Source organism: Vulpes vulpes, unplaced genomic scaffold (assembly GCF_048418805.1).
Source record: "Vulpes vulpes isolate BD-2025 unplaced genomic scaffold, VulVul3 u000000899, whole genome shotgun sequence".
Classification (NCBI taxonomy): Eukaryota; Metazoa; Chordata; class Mammalia; order Carnivora; family Canidae; genus Vulpes; species Vulpes vulpes.
Window position 1 is genome coordinate 3,296,624 of NW_027325780.1, and position 21,751 is coordinate 3,318,374.

At 38.4% G+C, this 21,751-nt stretch overlaps 1 protein-coding gene across 3 annotated transcripts in view; it reads left to right on the top strand.

Moving 5' to 3' along the window:
• CCNI (cyclin I) overlaps window positions 1–21,751 on the top strand; it is a 46,897-nt gene that overhangs the window by 17,106 nt on the left and 8,040 nt on the right. For 2 of the 3 annotated variants that reach the window (XM_025998228.2, XM_072745428.1), the window contains 4 exons: window positions 17,093–17,221; window positions 20,437–20,511; window positions 20,663–20,803; window positions 21,058–21,288. In XM_025998228.2, coding sequence (XP_025854013.1) covers window positions 17,093–17,221; window positions 20,437–20,511; window positions 20,663–20,803; window positions 21,058–21,288 — 576 coding nt within the window. Of the gene's footprint in view, window positions 1–10,024; window positions 10,115–17,092; window positions 17,222–20,436; window positions 20,512–20,662; window positions 20,804–21,057; window positions 21,289–21,751 lie in introns of all 3 variants that reach the window. The other variant, XM_072745427.1, reaches the window with a different exon arrangement.

Here is a 21,751-nt window from a genome sequence, read left to right on the forward strand (position 1 = left end):
TCTATTCAGTCCTTGTTTTTGTGGATTGTTCCACTGAACTTCTTCTTAAAGGGGAATTTTAAGAGTCCCCCTTAAAATTTCTTGCAGAGCTGGTTTGGAGGTTACATATTCTTTCAGTTGCTGTCTGTCTTGGAAGCTCTTTATCTCTCCTTCCATTTTGAATGAAAGCCTTGCTGGATAAAGTATTCTTGGTTGCATGTTCTTTTCATTTAGGACCCTGAATATATCCTGCCAGCCCTTTCTGGCCTGCCAGGTCTCTGTGGAGAGGTCTGCTGTTACCCTAATATTCCTCCCCATAAAAGTCAGGGACTTTTTTTCTCTTGCTGCTTTAAGGATTTTCTCCTTATCTTTGGAATTTGCAAGCTTCACTATTAAATGTCGAGGTGTTGAACGGTTTTTGTTGATTTTAGGGGGGGATCTCTCTATTTCCTGGATCTGAATGCCTGTTTCCCTTCCCAGATTCGGAAAGTTTTCAGCTAGGATTTGTTCAAATACATATTCTGGCCCTCTGTCCCTTTCGGCGCCCTCAGGAACCCCAATTAAACGTAGGTTTTTCTTCCTCAGGCTGTCATTTATTTCCCTTAATCTATCCTCATGGTCTTTTAATTGCTTGTCTCTTTTTTCCTCAGTTTCCCTCTTTGCCATCAACTTGTCTTCTATGTCACTCACTCGTTCTTCCACCTCGTTAACCCTCGTCGTTAGGACTTCTAGCTTGGATTGCATCTCATTTAATTGATTTTTAATTTCTGTCTGATTGGATCTAAATTCTGCAGTCATGAAGTCTCTTGAGTCCTTTATGGTTTTTTCTAGAGCCACCAGTAGCTGTAAAATAGTGCTTCTGAATTGGCTTTCTGACATTGAGTTGTAATCCATATTTTGTAACTCTGTGGGAGAGTGGGCTGTTTCTGATTCTTTTTTTTGAGGTGAGGTTTTCCTTCTAGTCATTTTGCTCAGTGCAGAGTGGCCAAAAACAAGTTGTATTGGGAAAAGGAGAAAAAGAGAGAGAAGGAAAGAAAAGAGAAAAAGAAAAAAGAGAAAGAGGAAAAAAAAGGGGGAAAAAGAGAAGAAAAAGAAAGAAAAAGAAAGAAAGGAGATAAAAGAAAAAAAAGGGGGGGTGGGGCGGGGTAAGCAATCAGAAATCAAGAAGAAAGAAAGAAAAAAAAAAGCACAAAACAAAACAAACAAATAAAAAAAAAACACACACACAAAAAAAAACAAAAACAAAAACAAAAAAAACCAAAAGCAAAAACCACGGGGAGTATCTTCCGATTCTGTGTACTTTAAGTCCCTTGACTTCCCTTGGAACTGGTCCGTCTCGCTGGTCTTCTGGGGGAGGGGCCTGCTGTGCTGACTCTCAAGTGTTAGCACTTGGGGGAGCTGCTCTGCCCCTGCCTGGTGCAGGGCTCAGTGGGGGTTGTTCACCCCGTGAGGCCCCCGGAGGAAGCCACAGTGGCGGGGGCAGCTCTGGGACCCTGGGGTCAGCTCCCACAATAGCTCCGGGTCTCTCCGGCTGCAGGGCCTGGGGGCTCCCGGGCGGGGCCGCTGATCTGCTCAGTTCCAGGCAGGAGCGTCCTCGCTGTCCCGGGGGGAGGCCGGATCCTGGGCTGTGTCCCGGCGCCCTGTGCTCCGGGGCCTGCGCTGTTGGATTCGCGCTCCCGCCCCGCAGCCCCCTCCGCGGAGCCGCCGCCCGAGCCCCTCCGAGCTGTTCCCGGAGCCGCGCCGCCCTCTCCGCGGAGCTTCTTCCTCCGCCCGAGCCGCCGCCGCCCAGCTGTTCCCGGAGCCGCGCAGCCCCCTCCGCGGAGCCGCCGCCCGAGCCCCTCCGAGCTGCTCCGGGTCCCGCCGAGCGCTGCAGCCCTTAGGGAGCTCGGCGCACTCTCCCGGGGCGCAGTTCCTCTGTTACTGTCCCCGGGAGCCCGAGGGCATCCCCGCCTTTCTGGGGATCCTGCTCCAATTCCCCGGGAGGCCTTTCCCCCGGGAAGGTCGGTGCAGCTCCTGCTCCTCCGGGACGGGGCTCTCCTGTCCTGGGGACACTCGCCCCGGCCTCAGCCCGGCTCCTCGCGGGCCCCCTCCCCCTCGGAGGCCTTTTGTGTCTTTATTTCTTTTTCCCCGTCTTCCTACCTTGATAGAAGCGCGAACTCTTCTCACTGTAGCGTTCCAGGTGGTCTCTCTTTAAATCTCAGGCCGAATTCGTAGATTTTCAGGATGATTGGATGGTTTTCTAGGTAATTTGTTGAGGACAAGTGACCTGGAGACCCTACTCCTCCGCCATCTTGCCCCTCCCCCCTCCATTTTCTTTAAAGTTGGTCTTCAGTTTCCTTCCTTTTCCTTTTTTTTTTTTTAAATATTTTATTTATTTATTTGAGAGAGAGAAAGAGAGAAGAGGAGCAGAGGAAGAGGGACAAGAAGACTCCCTCTTGAGGTTGGAGCCCATTGTGGGGCTTGATCCCATGACCCTGAGATGATAACTTGAGCTGAAATCAAGAGTCAGACACTTAACCGATTGAAGTACCCTAGAGCCCTGGTCGTCAGTTTCATTTATAATATTTGGTAGTTTAGGTTTATTACTAGATATTTGAATCTTACTGAGGTTATTAGAAATAGTATTATAGATTTTTCATTTTTTAATTTTAATTTTTATTTAGATTTTTCATTTTTTTAATATGCTGTTTCTATAAACTGGTATATGGAAATAAAATATTTTTATATATTGACTATACTAAATTAGCTTCCAGAATCTTTTGTATTTTCTGTATATTACATGTAGACATGTTAACTGTGAATAATCATGGTTTTATTTCTTCCTTTCCAGTTCATAATACTTTTTATTTTTCTTGTTTTATAGAATTAGCTAGGGCTTCCAGAACCCCATAAATGATGGTAACAGGTGTCCTTGTCTCAGTTTTAGTTTGAGGGGGAAGTTTTCAGCATTTTACCATCAAGTATAATATTTGTTATATATTTCTTAGATCATCTTTATCAGATTATCTGCCTTAGTTTGTCAAGAGATTTCTTTCTATAAATAGATGTTACATTTTTTACATCATTGGATTTTGTTAACATTTTGCTTAGGATTTTTGCAATTGCCTTCATGGGTGAGATTGGTTTGTCCTTTGTCAGGTTTTCATAATAAAGTATGCTGGCTTTGTAAAATGAGTTAGGAAACATTCCTGCTTTCTTTAAAAAGCTTTCTTTCCGTTTGTTTGGGTTGTTACTTCTTTCTTAAGTGTAGGAAGGTTCCACTGTCATGCCTAGAGATTTATTTGTGGGAAAGTATTTAATAATTCAATTTCTTTGGTAAATGTGAGACTAATCAGGTCTTTATTTAAATCTTATTTCAGTTTCAAAAAATTGTTTTTTAAGGAATTTATTTCATCTAAATTGTTAAGTTATTTTTGTAAAGTTATTTGTAATACCTCTTTAAATCAAAAAAGTTTATCACTATGAACCTTAGTTTTCATTTCCTTAGTTTTTCCCAGTTTTACATTTGCCTTCTTTTTAAGTTTTGCTCTTGTTTTCTTTATCTGCTTCTGTTTACTTAGTGTAATTTGTTGTTTTTATCTTGTGGTTAATGCTTAAATAATTGATTTTCCACTTCTTATATTTTATAATTTTTTTTTAACTTTTTTTTTATTTATTTATGATAGTCACAGAGAGAGAGAGAGAGAGAGAGAGAGGCAGAGACACAGGCGGAGGGAGAAGCAGGCTCCATGCACCGGGAGCCCGATGTGGGATTCGATCCCGGGTCTCCAGGATCGCGCCCTGGGCCAAAGGCAGGCGCCAAACCGCTGCGCCACCCAGGGATCCCCACTTCTTATATTTTAATATATACATTTAAAACTAAGTTTCCCTCAAAGTATAATTTTCCAACTATGTCTGATTTATTGTTGGATCCACATATTGGATTCTTAATTTCATTACTATGTTTTTCAGTTTTATAATTTTTTAGATTTTTTTATAGGTATCTTGTCTTTAGTTAAATTCTTCATCTTTTCATCTCTTTTCCCACTTTTCTTGTGCTATATGTTAAGTCCTTTTCTGGTATTCAAAGATCTAGGTCGTTTTTTTTGTTTGTTTTGTTTTGTTTCTCTTGGTTTTTGGTCACTTAGTTCTTTTGTCATGCCTGGTTAATTTTTTGGTCTTTTTGTTGTTGTTGATTTGTTTTCTTTCTATTGAAATTCGATTTGCCAACATATAGTATAACACCCAGTGTTCATCCCATCAAGTACCCTCCTCATTGCCCATCACCCAGTTACCCCAACCCCTCGCCTCCCCTTCTGCAATCCTTTGTTTCCCAGAGTTAGGAGGCTCTCATGGTTTGTCTCTCTAATTTTTCCCTTTCAGTTCCCCACCCTTCCCTTATGGTCCCTTTCACTATTTCTGATATTCCCCGTATGAGTGAAGCCATATGATTTCCCTTCTCCAATTGACTTACTTCACTCAGTGTAATACCCTCTACTTCCATCCACGTCAAAGAAAATGGGTATTTGTCCTTTTAATGATTAATATTCCATTGTATATATAGACCACATCTTCTTTATCCATTCATCTGTGGAAGGACATCGTGGCTCCTTCCACGGTTTGGTTATTGTGGACATTGCTGCTATGAACATTGGGGTGCAGGTGTCCCACTGTTTCACTACATCTCTATCTTTGTGGTAAATCCCCAGTAGTGTAATTGCTGGGTCATAGCGTAGCTCTATTTTTAACTCTTTGAGGAACCTCCACACAGTTTTCCAGAGTGGCTGCACCAGCTTGCATTCCCACCAACAGTGCAAGAGGGTTCTCCTTTCTCCGCATCCTCTCCAACATTTGTTGGTTCCTGTCTTGTTAATTTTCACCATTCTCACTGGTGTGAGGTGGTATCTCATTGCGGTTTTGATTTGTACTTCCCTGATGGCAAGTGATGCGGAGCATTTTCTCATGTGCTTGTTGGCCATGTATATGTTGTCTTTGGAGAAATGTGTGTTCATGTCTTCTACCTATTTCATGATTGGATTTTTTTTGTTTCTTAGGTGTTGAGTTTGATAAGTTCTTTATAGATCTTGGATACTAGCCCTTTATCTGATGTGTCTGTCATTTGCAGGTATCTTCTCCCATTCTGTAGGTTGTCTTTTACTTTTGTTGACTGTTTCTCCTGCTGTGCAGAAGCTTTTTATCCTGATTAAATCCCAGTTGTTCATTTTTGCTTTTGTTTCCCTTGCCTTCATAGATGTGTCTTGCAAGAAGTTGTGGCTAAGTTAAAAAAGGTTGTTGCCTATGTTCTCCTCTAGGATTTTGATGGATTCTTGTCTCACATTTAGATCTTTCAACCATTTTGAGATTTATCTTTGTGTTTGGTGTAAGAGAATGGTCTAGTTTCATTCTTCTGCATGTGGCTGTCCAATTTTCCGAACACCATTTATTGAAGAGACTGTTTTTTTCCAATGGATATTCTTTCCTGCTTTGTCGAATATTAGTTGATTGTAGAGTTGAGGGCCCATTTCTGGGTTCTCTATTCTGTTCCATTGATCTATGTGTTTTTGTACCAGTACCATAGTGTCTTGATCACAGCTTTGTAACACAGCTTGAAATCTGGCATTGTGATGCCCTGGCATCGGTTTTCATTTTCAGTATGCCCCTGGCTATTCGGGGTCTTTTCTGATTCAGTACAAATCTTAAGTTTATTTGTTCCAACTCTGTGAAGAAAGTCCATGATATTTTTGATAAGGATTGCATTGAACCTGTAAATTGCCCTGGGTAGCATAGACATTTTCACAGTATTAATTCTTCCAATCTATGAGCATGGAATATTTTTCCATTTCTTTGTGTTTTCCTCAGTTTCTTTCAGAAGTGTTCTATAGGTTTTAGGATATAGATCCTTTACCTCTTTGGTTAGGTTTATTCCTAGGTATCTTATGCTTTTGGGTGCAATTGTCAATGGGATTGACTCCTTAATTTCTCTTTCTTCAGTCTCATTGTTAGTGTATAGAAATGCCACTGATTTCTGGGCATTGATTTTGTATCTTGCCACACTGCCGAATTGCTGTATGAGTTCTGGCAGTCTTGGGGTGGAGTCTTTTGGGTTTTCTATGTACAGTATGTCATCTGTGAAGAGGGAGAGTTTGACTTCTTCTTTGCCAATTTGAATGCCCTTTCTTTTTGTTGCCTGGTTGCTGAGGCTATGATCTTAGGGGAAAGGCTCTCAGTTTTTCCCCATTGAGAAGCTGTGGGCTTTTTGTAGATGGCTTTTAAGATGCTGAGGTATGTTCCCTCTATCCCTACTCTGAAGAGTTTTGATCAGGAAAAAATGCTGTCTTTTGTCAAATGCTTTCTCTGCATCTATTGAAATGATCCTAGGATTCTTGTTTTTTCTCTTGTTGATATGATCTATCACTTTGATTGTTTTATGAATGTTGAACCACCCTTGCATCCCAGGGATAAATCCTACTTGGTCATGGTGAATAATCTTCTTAATGTACTGTTGGATCCTATTGACCAGCACCTTGGTGACAATTTTTGCATCCATGTTCATCAGGGATATTGGTCTATAGTTCTCCTTTTCGATGGGGCCTTTGTCTGGTTTGGAATCAAGATAATGGTGCCTCATAAAACAAGTTTGGAAGTATTCCCTCCCTTTCTATCCTTTGAAACAGCTTTGATAGTTTAGGTATTGTTTCTTCTTTAAACGTTTGATAGAATTCCCCTGGGAAGCCATCTGGCCCTGGACCTTTTGTTTCTTGGGAGGTTTTTGATGACCGCTTCAGTTTCCTGATTATTGGCCTGTTCGGGTTTTCTTTTTCTTCCTGTTCCAGTTTGGTAACTTGTGGTTTTTCCAGAAATGCATCAATTTCTTCTAGATTGCCTAATTTGTTGGCATATAGCTGCTCAAATGGTTTTTAAAATAGTTTGTATTTCCCTGGTATTAGTGTGATCGTTCCTCTTTGATTTGTGATTTTTTTTTTAAACATTTTTTTATTATTTATTTATGACAGTCACACAGAGAGAGAGAGAGGCAGAGACACAGGCAGAGGGAGAAGCAGGCTCCATGCACCGGGAGCCCGACGTAGGACTCGATCCTGGGTCTCCAGGATCCGGCCCTGGGCCAAAGGCAGGCGCCAAACCGCTGTGCCACCCAGGGATCCCTGATTTGTGATTTTTTAATAAGGCTGGCTAGGGATTTTTCTATCTTATTAATTCTTTAAAAGAACCAACTCCTGGTTTTGTTGATCTGTTTTATAGTTCTAGTCTCTGTTTCATTGAGTTCTCCTTGAATCTTTATTATCTCTCTTCTGTTTAGGGTAGAATTTATTTGGTTTTCTTTCTCCAGTTCCTTTAGGTGAGAGGGTAGCTTGTGTATTTGAGTTTTTTCCAATTTTTTGAGGGAGGCTTGTATTGTGATGCATTTCCCTTTTGCAAGATTTTGAACGGTTGTATCTTCATTTTCATTAATTTCCATGAATCTTTTTAATTCTTCTCTAATTTCCTGGTTGACCCATTCATTTTTTTAGTAGGATACTCTTTAACCTCCATGTATTTGAGTTTCTTCCAAATTTCTTCTTGTGATTGAGTTCTAGTTTCAAAGCATTGTGGTCTGAAAATATGCAGGGGACAATCCCAGTCTTTTGGTATTTGCTGAGATCTGAATTGTGACCTAATATGTGGTCTTTCTGGAGAAAGTTCCATATGTACTTGAGAAGAATGTGTATATTCAGTTGCATTCAGGTGGAAAGTTCTGTATGTATCTGTGAAATCTATTTGGTCCAGTGTATCATTTAAGGCCCTTGTTTCTTTGGTGATGTTCTGCTTAGAATATCTGTCATTTGCTAAAAGTGCTGTGTTGAAGTCTCCTACTATTAGTGTGTTATTATCTAAGTATCTCTTTACTTTGGTTATTAATTGATTCATATACTTGGCAGCTTCCACATTAGGGGCAGAAATACTCATGATTGTTAGGTCTTCTTATTGGATGGACCCTTTAAGTATGATATAGTGTCCCTCTTCATCTCTTACTACAGTCTTTGGTATAAACTTTAATTTATCTGATATGAGGATTGCTACCTCAGCTTTCTTTTGAGGACCATTTGAATGGTAAATGGTTCTCCACCCCTTCATTTAAAGGCTGGAGGTGTTCTTATATCTAAAATGAGTCTCTTGCAGATAGCATATAGATAGGTGGGTCTTGCTTTTTTATCCAGTCTGAAACCCTGCATCTTTTGATGGGATCATTTAGACTATTTACGTTCAGAGTAACTATTGCAGGATATGAGTTTAGTGTCATCATATACCTATTCAGTTCCTGTTTTTGTGGATTATTTCCTTGGGCTTCCTCTTTTTTTTCAGATGGTTCCCCCTTAATATTTCTTGCAGAGCCAGTTTGGTAGTCACATATTCTTTCAGTTTCTGTCTATCTTGGAAGTTCTTTATCTCTCCTATTCTGAATGACAGCCTTGCTGGATAAAGTATTCTTGGCTGCATGTTCTTCCCATTTAGTACCCGAGATATATCATCCCAGCCCTTTCTGGCCTGCCAGGTCTCTGTGGAGAGGTCTGCTATTAATCTGATATTTCTCCCTATATAAGTTAAGAATCTCTTGTTTTGACCTGCCTTAATAATTTCCTCTTTATCTTTGAAATTTGCAAGTGTCCTTATTAAATGTGGAGGTGTTGAACGGTTTCTATTGATTTTTGGGGGAAGTGGGTCCTCTTATCTCCTGGATCTGAATGCCTGTTTCTCTCCCCAGATTAGGAACGTTCTGAGCTATGATTTGTTCAAATATACTTTGTGGTCCTCTTTCTCTTTCAGCCTCTCCTGGAATCCCAGTTACACATAGATTCTTCCTTCTGAGGTTATCATTTATTTCCCTAAGCCTTTCCTCATGGCACTTAATTATTTTTCTCTTTTTTCCTCAGCTTCCTTCCATTCCATCAACTTGTCTTCTGTGTTACTGACTCTCTCTTCTATCTCATTAGCTCTAGCAGTTAGAACATCCAGTTTGGATTGTATCTCATTAAATCTATTTTTAATTTCGGCCTGATTAGATCTCAATTCTGCAGTAAGGAAGTCACTAGAGGCCTTGATGCTTTTTTCCTGAGCCACCAGTAGCTTTATAATTGTACTTCTGAATCGAATTTCTGACATCATATTGAAATCTAAATTCTGTAACTCTGTGGCAGAGAGTATGTTTCCAGTTCTTTCTTTTGTGAATTCTTCCTTCTAGTGATTTTGTCCAGTGCAGAGTGGCTGTATCAGCGGGCTGAGCCAAAATATCAACCATGACCTAAGTAAAGTACACCCTAGATCATTTCAAACAGGTCAGAGACCGGAAAATAAAAGAAAAAGAAGAACAGAACAAAATAAAACAGAAGGACCACTAAAGTGAAAAACAAATTTTAAAACAAAGTAGTAAAAATAAAAAGCTAAAAACAAAGAAGAAAAAGGAAAAAAGTAAAGAAGAGAAAAAAAGGGGGGATGGTGGTGACGAAGTGGTAGTGGAGAGAGAATGTGGTCTACCTGAGGGGTCCTAGAGGATGATCCTCTTGGTTCTGAGTGTATTTTGTTTTGTATGTTAGAAGATGCTCAATCCCAAATTCATATAAAGCAGCAATACTTATAGAAAGCCCCAACATTGACCACCAAAATATTAACAAGAAAAAGGAGGAAGGAAGGGAGAATATAATCTCACAAAATGAACCAACATAGTGTTCCACTTGGTTCTGGATGTTGGTCGTGTTTTAGAAGGTACTAACTTTATTGTAAAACAAAACAAGGCAGAAAAAAACAACAAAAACCTGTATCTCATATATCTACCAAAATTAAATTGAATACGTTGAAGTGAATCCAGAAGTGAAAAATATATCTAAGATCTGTAATTGTAGAAATATGAAAGTCAAAAAGGAAAAAATCTTAAAAATGAAGAGCTGGTAAAATATTTTAGTTAAGGTGGGAAAAGGGAAAATATATTGGAAATTTTTAGTCTGATATAAAAACAAGTCCTAATGGGAGAAAAAAAAATGACCCTCTAGTTTTATATACTATTTTCCCTCAGTCTTGGAGCTTTCCAGCGCTGCTCCAGAACTTGCTCTTCTGTTCTCCCAGCTGGTCTTCTGGAGGAGGGGCCTGCTGTGCTGATTCTCAGGTGTGTGTACCTGGGTGGAGATGCGCCCCCCCCCCCGCGTCCCCCCGCCCCCCCCCACCAGGTGCCGGGTTCAGTGGGAGCTGTTTACCCCGTGAGGCCTCTGTTCCCTGGCAGCCCCGCCCCTCCCAGGCACAAGGTGACACAATGAGGAAAACCAACAATGGCAGCCACCAGATCTCCAGCTCTGGAGTCAGCTCCCCATGAGTAACTAACTACAATCTCCCAGTCTACACTGGCATAGGGGACAGGGGCGCTGACATGCACAGCTTGGGGGCACCCAGTAGCAGGAGAGTCCTCACTGTCTTGTGCCCTCCCCGCCTCTACCTGACCCAGGGGGAACACAGAATCGCTGGCTTTGTCCGTTTGAGCTCCCTGGGATCCAGAGCCCTGCACCCCTGGATCCGTGCTCCCTGGGGGCCACCCCTCCCAAACGGGGGAGGAATGGGGAACAGCTACCTCCCTCTAGAGCAGGGCTCTAGAATAAAGGGAGCTCCAGAGCCATCCTGCCTAACCGACTGGCTTCTCCCAAATGCCCTGAGAGCTGTTCCACTCCAGCCCTTTTTTCTTTTTATTTGGGGGGGGGGGGGTCCAAGTTTTATTCAAGAAGTCAAAGTATTTGAGATAAATGAGTTTTAATCCTCATCTTCCTCGTTCTGTTTAATCTGGAAGTAATGCAACTCGTAACTCTCCTTGCTGTTAGCAACTACGTACAACCAGTCACAGAGGTGGTTATTTTTCAAATATTTTTTGGTGAGATATTTCAAATACTTTTTGGAAAAAGGCACCTCAGAAGTTACCCCTTTGCCACAAGCTTTTTAACGGGCACCATGGCGGCAGCAGGGCGGAAAAGCTCCACTCCAGCCCTTTACCAAGATTGGTCCACGGTTTGCAGTGAGCTTTCTCCCAGGTGCCCCTCCTCTTACAGTGACTCCGGGAATCTTGAGGCTTCACTGTCTCCCCTGCGACTCTGCCTGATTTCTCTTAGGCTAAGAACTTTTCTTTCAGAAAACTCTGGCGTGGATTTTTAAAGTTACCACTTCTCCTGGGCTGGGCTTTCCTGGCTTGGAGGCTTTTGCAGCTCTGCTTTAGCCCGGGTCCTCGTGGAGCCCTTCCCCCACTTTATTATTTTTTATTTTTCGCCTTCCTACCTTGTTAGAAGCAAAAATTTTCTCTCTGTAGCATTCCAGCTGCTCTCTCTTTAAATCTCAGGTAGGATTCGTAGGTGTTCAGGATATTTTGAAAGTTATCTAGGTAAGTTTGTGGGGCCAGGTGAGTTGAGGATCCTTACTTTCCACCATCTTGCCCCTCCCACCTTTTATTATGTTTTTAATTTTAATTCCAATATAGTTAACATAGTATTGTATTAGATTGAGGTATACGATATAGTGATTGAAGAATTCTATTCATTACACAGTGCTCATCATGGTAAGTAATGGTAATCCCCTTAATGGTAATCCCCTTCACCTATTACATCCATCGTACCCACCCCGCCCCCCCACCTCACCTCTGATGACCATCAGTTGTCTTTAATTAAGGGTTTGTTTCTTGGTTTGTGTCTCATTTTCCCCCTTTGTTCGTTTTGTTTCTTAAATTCCACATGTGAGTGAAATCCTATGAGATTTGTCTCTCTCTGACTGACTTTGCTTAGGATTATACTCTCTAGTGTGCCCGGTAATTTTTAATTGAATGCTGAACATTATGAAAAATTGTAAAGGTTCTAGATATTATCTTGCTGCAGAGTGGTTCAGTTTTCTCTTTATTAGGCGACCAAGTAGGAGATGAACCACTGTAACCCAGTGAGGGGTGGTGCTGATTGGAGTCTGGGCTGCACTTGGGTATGACTTCATCGGCCTGTCGTGTGCCCCACATCCTGGAGTGCAGCCCAGGATTCAACTTGAGAACTTGATTAGGGTACAGAACTCATTCTTGCTTTTCAGAGGCTTTTGCTTAGCTTATTACATCCCTGTCCTTTCCAACTTCAGAATTTCATTCTGAAATTGGGAAAATTACTTGAGTGTCACATTCAGTTCTCTGACTCTTCCTCTACCCACTTGGCTCCTTAAGTCTCCAGATTTTGTCTTTAGCCCCTATGAAAGTCTCTGAAGCTCTGTAGGTTTCTTTGCCCGTACTCTCAGCTTTTTGCCATACTCAGGATGGGTAAGTGCTCTGAAGGAAAAGCTACAGAATGTTGACTCCTCTCATTACAGGTTTCCCTCATTATTTGAAAATAGAGCATTCCTGTGAAAACTTCGTAAGCTGAAATGGTGTAACAGCAAAGTAGCAATTATTATGAATTTGTAAGGGAAACTTTGAACATTCCCAGACCCTCTCTTTGGCTTTTCTGATACCTTAGGACACATCTTGCTAACAGATGGACAGAATAAATCAAGATAAAGCACTGATGCTCATAGACAACAGATCAAAGCCATGGTGGCATGATGCTGAGGTGCTGCGTGTAGTTTTAGGGTAAGGAGATGGGCAGTACTGATTTGCTGCTCTGGGGGTGCTGCCGTCACTGTAACAACTTGTTGCAAAACAAATGCTGAATTCTATTTTTACTTTTTACCTTTTTCATAAAAGTGAAAATCTACTTCAGATTTTTTCAGATACTAAGGTAGGTTTTTAGTAAAAGTGACATAACACAGACTTTTGAAATCAGGGGATAAATATACCTCTTTTGCATAATCTTGGTTCTGCAAAGCTTGGTTGTCCTAGCAGTTCTCATGACTTCAAAACAGGTGGTGGTGGTGGTGGTTGCTAATAGCTTTTTTATAGCCAAAAGCAGAAATGTAAATTTTTTTTTAATATTGAACTTTACAGGTGTGACAAGAGGCTGTGGGTGCACAGGAAGGTACTTAGCCCAACTAGACTTACTAGGAAAAGTGTGGTAAGGAGTGACCATTGAAATAGCTCTTGAAGGATAAATAATTAGGTAGGTAAAAGAGAGACGGATGTGTTCCGACCAGAGGGAACAGTATGAACAGAGGAGCAGTGATGTAATAAAACTGCATGGCAAGAGCAGGGAAGGACATAATTATAAATACTGCTCTTCCAGTATGAATTTTAAGGCAGAGGTGATAGGAAGATGAGTAGGCTAGAGAGGTAGGTCATTGGGATTTGTACGCCATGCCTGGGGGATTGTACTTAATCTTTTAGGTAATGGTGAGCCTTTTAGAGTTTAAAGCTGGAGAGGATTTGTATTTTAAGGATCAGAATAGTAGCATGTGGAATATAAAATCCTGTGTTTTACTAGGTTGAATCAATCCATTCCAAATTCTCTTGAGGATTAGTTATTCGACTTAGTGAACTCGCTTAACCCTATTTGAGGAATCCATGTAAAAGAAAACAGATTCCTTGACCAGGAAGTACTGTCTGGGGTGGGCAGCCAGTTCTGCTTTCCTTTCTTCCTCCCATTCTTCCTCCTGAATCGGACTACTTAGTCATAGAACTTAATTTCTGTAAAGCTATCCTGATAATATTACTCTTTAGTACATGTTTTAATTGATTTGAAAAGGTGATTTTAGTATGACTTCCTAAGAGTGAGTCTTAAACTGTTAAACTTGTGGGGTTTTTGCTGTTGCTGCTGCTGCTGTTGTTACTGGTTTTGATTAGTGAGATAATACTAGCCATGCAGGAATGCTTTCTTGGCCCTGGCCTCATATTTTAATATAAGGTATAAAGTCCAAAGACTAGCCATGATCTCTTTCATAACTAGTTGTATTATAATTGATTTAAAATAATTATTTGTATGTAATATTTTTAAATTTGCTTTTTTCTGGGATCATTAGAACAGCAAGTATTTTTAGAGGTGGGAAAGAACAAAACCAGTATTTGAGTGCCTTTTGTATTCTATGTGCTTTCTGTAAGTTGAATCATTTAGTTACAACCATGATATCGAACTCTGTAGGTAACTGTGTTCCCTATGTTATATACTTTTATAGCATATTTTGTCCATCTTTTGTGGCACTTCTTACAATTATATGTTTGTTATTTAATGTCAAACACCAAATAGACACATTATATATAATTTGTCATTTAGGGATCTTTTTCTCAACTCGATCCCCATTGTATGGCTTTCTGAGCTGAAGGTGGAATTGATGATGTTCTTGTTCCCTGTTGCTACTCTGGATCATTGTTCTTTCACATCCTTTAAGCCTCCCCAGTTTCATCAGGTTCGAGCACCATCTATTTCTCCTTCTGCAAATGTATTTCTTTATTGATTTGTTTGGATGGCTTGCTGAACATTACTTTTTTATTTGTTTTGGCATTTTAGATAAAATCTCATCCTAGTAGGAATTTAATTTCTCTTGAATGCATAATTCTCTCCATCTAGAAATGTTGTGACTGCCTTTATTCACTTAGTTCCCAGGGACTTTTAGGAGCCCCCAGTCCAGAACTAGATCTTAAAGTAGCAGCTCAGGGCTCTGTGGAAAATGATATATTGTAGAACCAGTGACCCTGCTAACAGCTCTTTGACTCAGGGCCTATAGTTGTCAGTCAGTGTCAGCTTTCTCTCACTTTTCCTGAAAAGCCACAGCTCCAGACAATAATGTTTTGCCACCTTTTTCAGACTCTCTGCGTGAGAGAGAATTCAGCTCTGGTTCTAATAACCTAACTCCAGTTTCCTCTGTCATGTTGAACAGTATAGTCTATGCAGGACATAAATTATTTTGCTACTCTGTGCACCCAGAAACTGTCAAGCCCACAGCTTCAGTTTCATGAACTGCCTATGTTTCCTTTAAAAAAAGTTTTTTAAATATATATTTTTAAAGATTTTATTTATATATTTGACAGAGCAAGCAAGAGAGAGTGCAAGTAGGGAGAGTAGCAGCGGGGGAGAGGGAGAAGCAGGCATCCTACTGAATAGGGAGCCCAATGCAGGGCTCCATCCCAGGACACTGGGATCGTGACCTGAGCCACTCAGGTGTTCCCTGTATTTCTTTTTGATTAAATAATACCACTGATTCTCAGATTATCTGTTTCTTTTCTTTTCTTTTTTTTTTTTTTAGATTATCTGTTTCTAACAGTCTTTTTCACCCACCTTGATTTTATTTGCAAGTCAGAAGAGCTTGACAATAGGTTATTTCCTCCAGGTTGACTTCATTCCTATGCTTTAAAGTTCATGGGCTTTAAAAAATGTAGCTCTTTTCAATGTCTTTAAAATGATTACATCCTCTCCTCACTTTTTAACTTTTAAGGTACACATTCATTACTGTCTTCTATAAGAAGCTTTCATTCTGCTTCCACACAAGACCAAGTGCCTTTCTAGTGTGTTCCTTTAGCACTGTATATGCCTCTCTTTTACACTAATCATTGTTTATTGACATTTTCTGATTGTTTGCCTCATCATAGGACTTTAAGTTTTGAAGTTCAAACAGAAAGCTTTTTATTCATTGTATTCCCAGGACCTGCCGTATGATAGACACTGAATATTTATTAATATGAACTGTTTTGGTTGTCAGATGTTTTCAGATTATTGTTCATAGTCTTAACACCAGTTTGGTGGTAAGATGTTAATGTGAGAGGTTGTAAATTTTTATCTCACTTTCTTGGCAGTATTTTTTGTGCAGTAGTCTAGGATCAGTCTTTATTTGACAAAAAGAATTGACTAGAAGGTAGATACATGGCAGTTAACCTTCTGAAATACCAGTTATAACTGAGTTTACAGCTAGATGTAAAAATGACATGTGTGATTAGTTGGTTTGGCCAACATTAAGAAATACTTTACTATGTTATGCCAAAATGAAAGAGGAATTAGAAAAAAAAAAGAGAGAAATTACTTTGCCAGTCCAGTGGCAGATTTTAATGAGCACCAAGTCATGTATTTCTCACACTAAAGAAAACCAAGGGGAGGAGAGAAGAAATTCCAACTGAAATACTTGTTTGAGGAGATACATTATGAAAATATATAGCCCTCCTTGCTTTCATAACTCTTAATGTATCTCTCTGTGATAAAAGAATTTCATAAAATTGACCCATAGTAATCAGGTAAGAGGTTTAAGCTATGATCTCTCTACTTTCTAAGGAATGAGATAAATATATTTTAAAGGATTTCCATCTAAAATGGTTATAATTACAAAGATTGCAGTGCTTAGATTAAGCACTTTACTTGTCTGGAACCCTCACTTACTGAAAATACTTTTTCCCACTAATCACAGAGTCATTTCTGTACTCTGTTGTATTTACCTGGTAGAGGTAGTTCTCATGGATCTGTTTAATTTATTATAAGTAGATTATTATTAGGTTTGTTTTATTTTGTATTTTTCATGGTGCCTGCAAAACTTGACAGTAAAGATATCTAAATCATAATTGCTTTAAAATGTGTACCTTCTAAAAATTAAGCCTGTACTCAGCAGTTTAATATGTAGGAAGCAGTAATGTTATGTGTTTGTATAATAATCTCTCCACTGGTAAATTAATGCAGGTGAATTTTCCTTTCAATATTCTTCCATGATCTTTAAATGTGTAATTCATCTGGTTGTACCTGGTGTTTTTCATTTATTTCTGTTGACTTTAGTTTTTGTTTTTAATGGGCTCTCATTCTATTACCATACTCTACTTATATTTCCTAAGATGGTTTAATGGCTATTTGGTGCCTTAGAAAGAAATTCACTGGGAAACTTAATTCCAAACTACTGTCAGTTGATACTAGTTACCTAACCTTTAAAGTGTTATATTCCCTGAACACCTTAGTTTAATTAAAATACAGGACTGTGGTGACATGACATAGTGAAGATTTTATTTAATAAAAAAATAAGAGAATATTGGGTATTGGTAAATGCTATGACCATTACATAATGTTTTATCTTCGTTCATCTCAAGTTTGATAGATTTTGAGTAAACTTAAAAATGTTTTTGACATATAAATGTATTCCATAGCATTTGCTAACCTTTTAAGAGATAGTTCATTCTTGATGATAATTTGAAATGTCACTTGTTCTCTTATTTTTATTTTATCTTTTAATTGTTCCCTTATAGAATGTTTCTCCATCCCAGAGAGATGAAGTGATTCAGTGGCTGGCCAAGCTCAAGTACCAATTCAACCTTTACCCAGAAACATTTGCTCTGGCTAGCAGTCTTTTGGACAGGTTTTTAGCCACTGTAAAGGTAAATATTTTAGGATACACTTAAACACAATGCCTTGTTTGAGGGTTTATATTTTAAACCAAGGGCAATTTGTAAACATTCTAGAAAGTGACAGGGAATGGAAAACCTTCTTAGACATGATCTGTGCCCCTGTAATAAGGCATGATGTTTTCTATTATTGCTGTAAATTTTTAGAAATGTTTTGAATTGTAATCTGTAATTTTCTTTTTGCTATCAGTATTCATAACTTATACTTAACCTATAAAGTTTTTGATTTCCTTATTACAAACCATATATCATCAGAATGTTTAGTCATCTTTTAATATATTGGTGTACTAGATGTTAACAGTGAGGTAGATTAGAAAAGTATAAGCCTTCTACACATTTTTTTCTTCTGTCACTGCTTATTGACTATCCGTAGTGTTTTAAAATACATAAATACTTTCTATTCGGAGTATAGCATACATTTGGAGTATAGCAAGATGAACTGAACATAAGTGGTATATTTTTGTTGAATGACAGCATATGAAAATAAATGAATAAGTTTTATATTGTCTCTGTTGCTATATATCATTGGCTATATTATATGAAATTGGTCATAGTAGGCTCTCAATTGATTTAAATCAGAAAGTTAGCATTTATTTAATGGCAAGGCATAAAAATTAGAAAAGCAATTCATTTGTTGTCATTTGTATGCCTGGGAATATATAAACTGGGGGAAGTATGAATTTAGTGCTGAGGATACTGTACTGTGTTATTAAGTATGAAAAATAGAAGTTAAAGAAGTATGGAGTAGAAGAATTTGGATGGCCATTCAGTTACTTTTTTTTTTTGTTTCACACTTGAACTCTTAAAAGAGACTTGAAGAATCTTTTATTATGATACTAATTGCCTGCAATCTAGGTTATCTGAGATGTCTATTTAATCTTACTATCAAGCCTCCCCTACTAGAGCTAACCTCCCTTTCACAGAGAAAGATGAGTTTAAACGTAATGTACTTTCTTGGTTTTTTGTTCTTTACAAATTAATAACCTTATTTTAGCTTTTGTCATAGAAAAGATTCTTATGGGCAGCCTGGATGGCTCAGTGGTTTAGCACTGCCTTCAGCCAAGGGTGTGATCCTGGAGACCCGGGATCAAGTCCCACGTCAGGCTTCTTGCATGGAGCCTGCTTCCCCCTCTGCCTGTGTCTCTGCCTCTCTCTCTCTTTGTCTCTCATGAATAAATAAATCTTAAAAAAAAAAATTAAACATTCTAAACAGATTTGGAGAAGTTACTGGATCAGTTAAAGAATAGTGCCAAGTATCTCATTTTCTTCATAATTCTTTTTTTTCTTCATATTTCTTACTTAATGGATCCTGTCATGTTATTAGCATAAGATTCTCTTACTTAGATGGTTATCTATACTGAAAAAATTAACCTAAAATGTATTCATAGTTTGAATACAGTGACTTAAAACAGACCATATAAGGCTGCTCCAATGACTAGAGCCTCAATCCTAGCTGTAGCTCTTTTAAAGTATGGACTCTGAGCCCTATCCCAGAGCTACTGAATCTGAATCTCTAGTTGGTAAGATCTGGATGTCTTTATTTAAGGAAGCAAAAACAAACTACACAGATGACTGATGTATATCCAGGAATGAGAACAACTCTTTGAAAAAAAAAAATCACACTTGCTATTGGGATTCTTTTTATTATAAAATTTTTTGGTACCCTTGACTTCCGAGTTGCATTACCTACCTTGAGTTGTTAATTGTAGGGCTCCTCTTGGGAGTGAACTCTAATTACCTCAAGGATTTGACTTGTATACACTTGGGGGGAAATAAAGGATCCTGGAAAACTCTTAGCCACAAGATCTGCCTTCACTTCCTAAATCACTTGTGTTGTGTCCTTAACTTCTGAGACATAATAGACATGATGGTATTTTTAGAAGTGCTTTCTAAACCATAATGTCTGATTAATGTTAATGATTACATAAAAATATTGATAGTATTGGATCAGCTTTTATTTTTCATATAGGCAGAGGACTAAAAGGTGCCTAGATAGTATGCTACTTACACTGAGGCATTGGTCACCGGCATGCTTATTCAATAAGTAATTAATCAAGGCCACATCAGGTCATTAGAAAGTTTCCCCAATTTTAGAGGAATGTAATATTTCAGTATAAGATAAATGTCAAAACATGTTTTCTTTGTGTAATGTAACTTAACTCTGTGTCATTCAATGTAATTTGATATAATTGTTCTGGTTATTTAAAACTGAATTCTGATGCTGGATTTGGCAAACCCTTATTCTATCAATAAGGAAAAGTAGGCCTACTTTTTTTCCTTATAGATAAGGAAAAGTCAAATTCAAGCCTTCCTATGCATGTCAAACCCTTTAGAAAGTTTTTTCCCCTACTAATTGATTCTGTGTGAATTTAGGAGCCTTTCATTCTCGCCATGGAACCTGAATATGTACATGTTTTTGTGGGCACTTAATTAGAAAATTTCTACTTATCTGCTAACAGTCTATATTTAGTTTTTTAAAGCTGGAATAGGGGCAGTCCGGGTGGCTCAGCGGTTTAGCGCCGCATTCATCCCAGGGCCTGATCCTGGAGACCCAGGATCAAGTCCCACGTCAGGCTGCCTGCATGGAGCCTGCTTCTCCCTCTGCCTGTGTCTCTGCTCCCCCCTCTCTCTCTGTGTGTGTGTCTCTCATAAATAAATAAATAAAATCTTAAAAAAAAAAATAAAGCTGGAATAGGTTTATAGTCTTTTTAATGTCTTCTTTCTGGAATAGGTTTATAGTCTTTTTTAAAATGTTGTTTTCTTTCTCTTTAATTCCCCTAACATCTAGTACATTAATATTACTGATATGACTGGTAAAGAGAGTAAAACTAGCTAATAAAATACACACATGCACAAATAGATTTTTAATTTTTGGAATTTTATTTATTAAATAAATTGTCTTCTAAAATTAAGTTCTTCTCTACTGGGTAGAAATTTAACTTTGGGTAACTAACATTGGTTGAACTTTTACAATGTAATATCTTAGTGTTGTCATAGAATATAATTATGGCTAGGGTTGTGAAGTTAAAAGTTAGTCCTGATCCTAGAAAGCAGTAGGTAGGAATCAGATTAATTATTCCTTCGAATATTGTGCATACCTGTCTCACATGCATATCTAGTTTTTAAAAATAAACTCTTTGAGCTTTTTGAAAATCACTGAATTGCTTTTTTTCTCTTCAAAATTTTAGGCCCACCCAAAATACCTGAGTTGTATTGCGATCAGCTGTTTTTTCCTAGCTGCCAAGACTGTTGAGGAGGATGAGGTATTTTCCTTTAAAAATTAGTTGTGCCTGTTTCTTGAAAATTTCTATTTATTAACTTGCTTTCTGTTCACCAGAACAAAAACTGAAAATTAGTTTATTTTTTTCTGCCCTCTTCACTCTGCCCTGTTCCCCTCCCCTCTGCTTTGGATAGAGAATTCCAGTACTGAAGGTGTTGGCAAGAGACAGTTTCTGTGGATGTTCTTCATCTGAAATTCTAAGGATGGAGAGAATTATTCTGGATAAGTTGAATTGGGATCTTCACACAGCTACACCATTGGATTTTCTTCACATTGTAAATATACCTAATGTCTCTTAGTTTCCTATTTTAATATGTAATCTTATTTTAGTAACTTAAGAAAGTAGATTGCCCACTCATTTGTAGTGATTTTTAGGGGGAAAAAAAATAGAAATTAGGATATATGTCAAATTTAACTTAAGAAATTAATACCTGAGGTTATGTCGATTTCTGTACATAATTTACCTAAAACTTTAAGTAAAACCAGTGTGATGTTCTCATGATTTTTTTTTTTTTTTTTTTTTTTTCAGTTTCATGCCATTGCAGTGTCAACTAGGCCTCAGTTACTTTTCAGTTTACCCAAACTGAGCCCATCTCAGCATTTGGCAGTCCTTACCAAACAACTCCTTCACTGTATGGCCTGTAACCAACTTCTACAATTCAAAGGATCCATGCTTGCTCTGGCCATTGTTAGTTTGGAAATGGAGAAACTTATTCCTGACTGGCTTCCTCTTACAATTGAACTGCTTCAGAAAGCACAGGTAGGTGTCAGTCAAATTAAGTGTTCATTTTCAGTTCTTGTCTTATTGGGGATACGTAGGGCTACTGGATGGTTGTAAAATTAAGAGACCTTTCTAATTTTTACTGGCAAACCACTTTGAAGAGGAGATAAGAGTAAAGTAATAAATACCTTAAACTTACAGGCTAGGTGAACTTTTTTCTCTTCTAAAGCTTAGATAGTATTTTCTTGCTTTTCAACCCTTCTTCTAGGTTACTTAAAATCTTTAAGAGTCTTTAAAAAGTAGTAAGATTCTCTATATTGTCCTTTTGTTTTGTATGAAGAACCTTCCTAGCTATATGTGTAGGTTTAATCATAGTACTTCTTACTGTATACTTATTTTGTAAAAGATAAATTAAAAACATAAATGGCTAGAAGTTGCTTTTTAGACAAGCAAATAATTTATTGTTGGCTAGAAAGTCAAGTATTTGTACTAGACTTTGGCA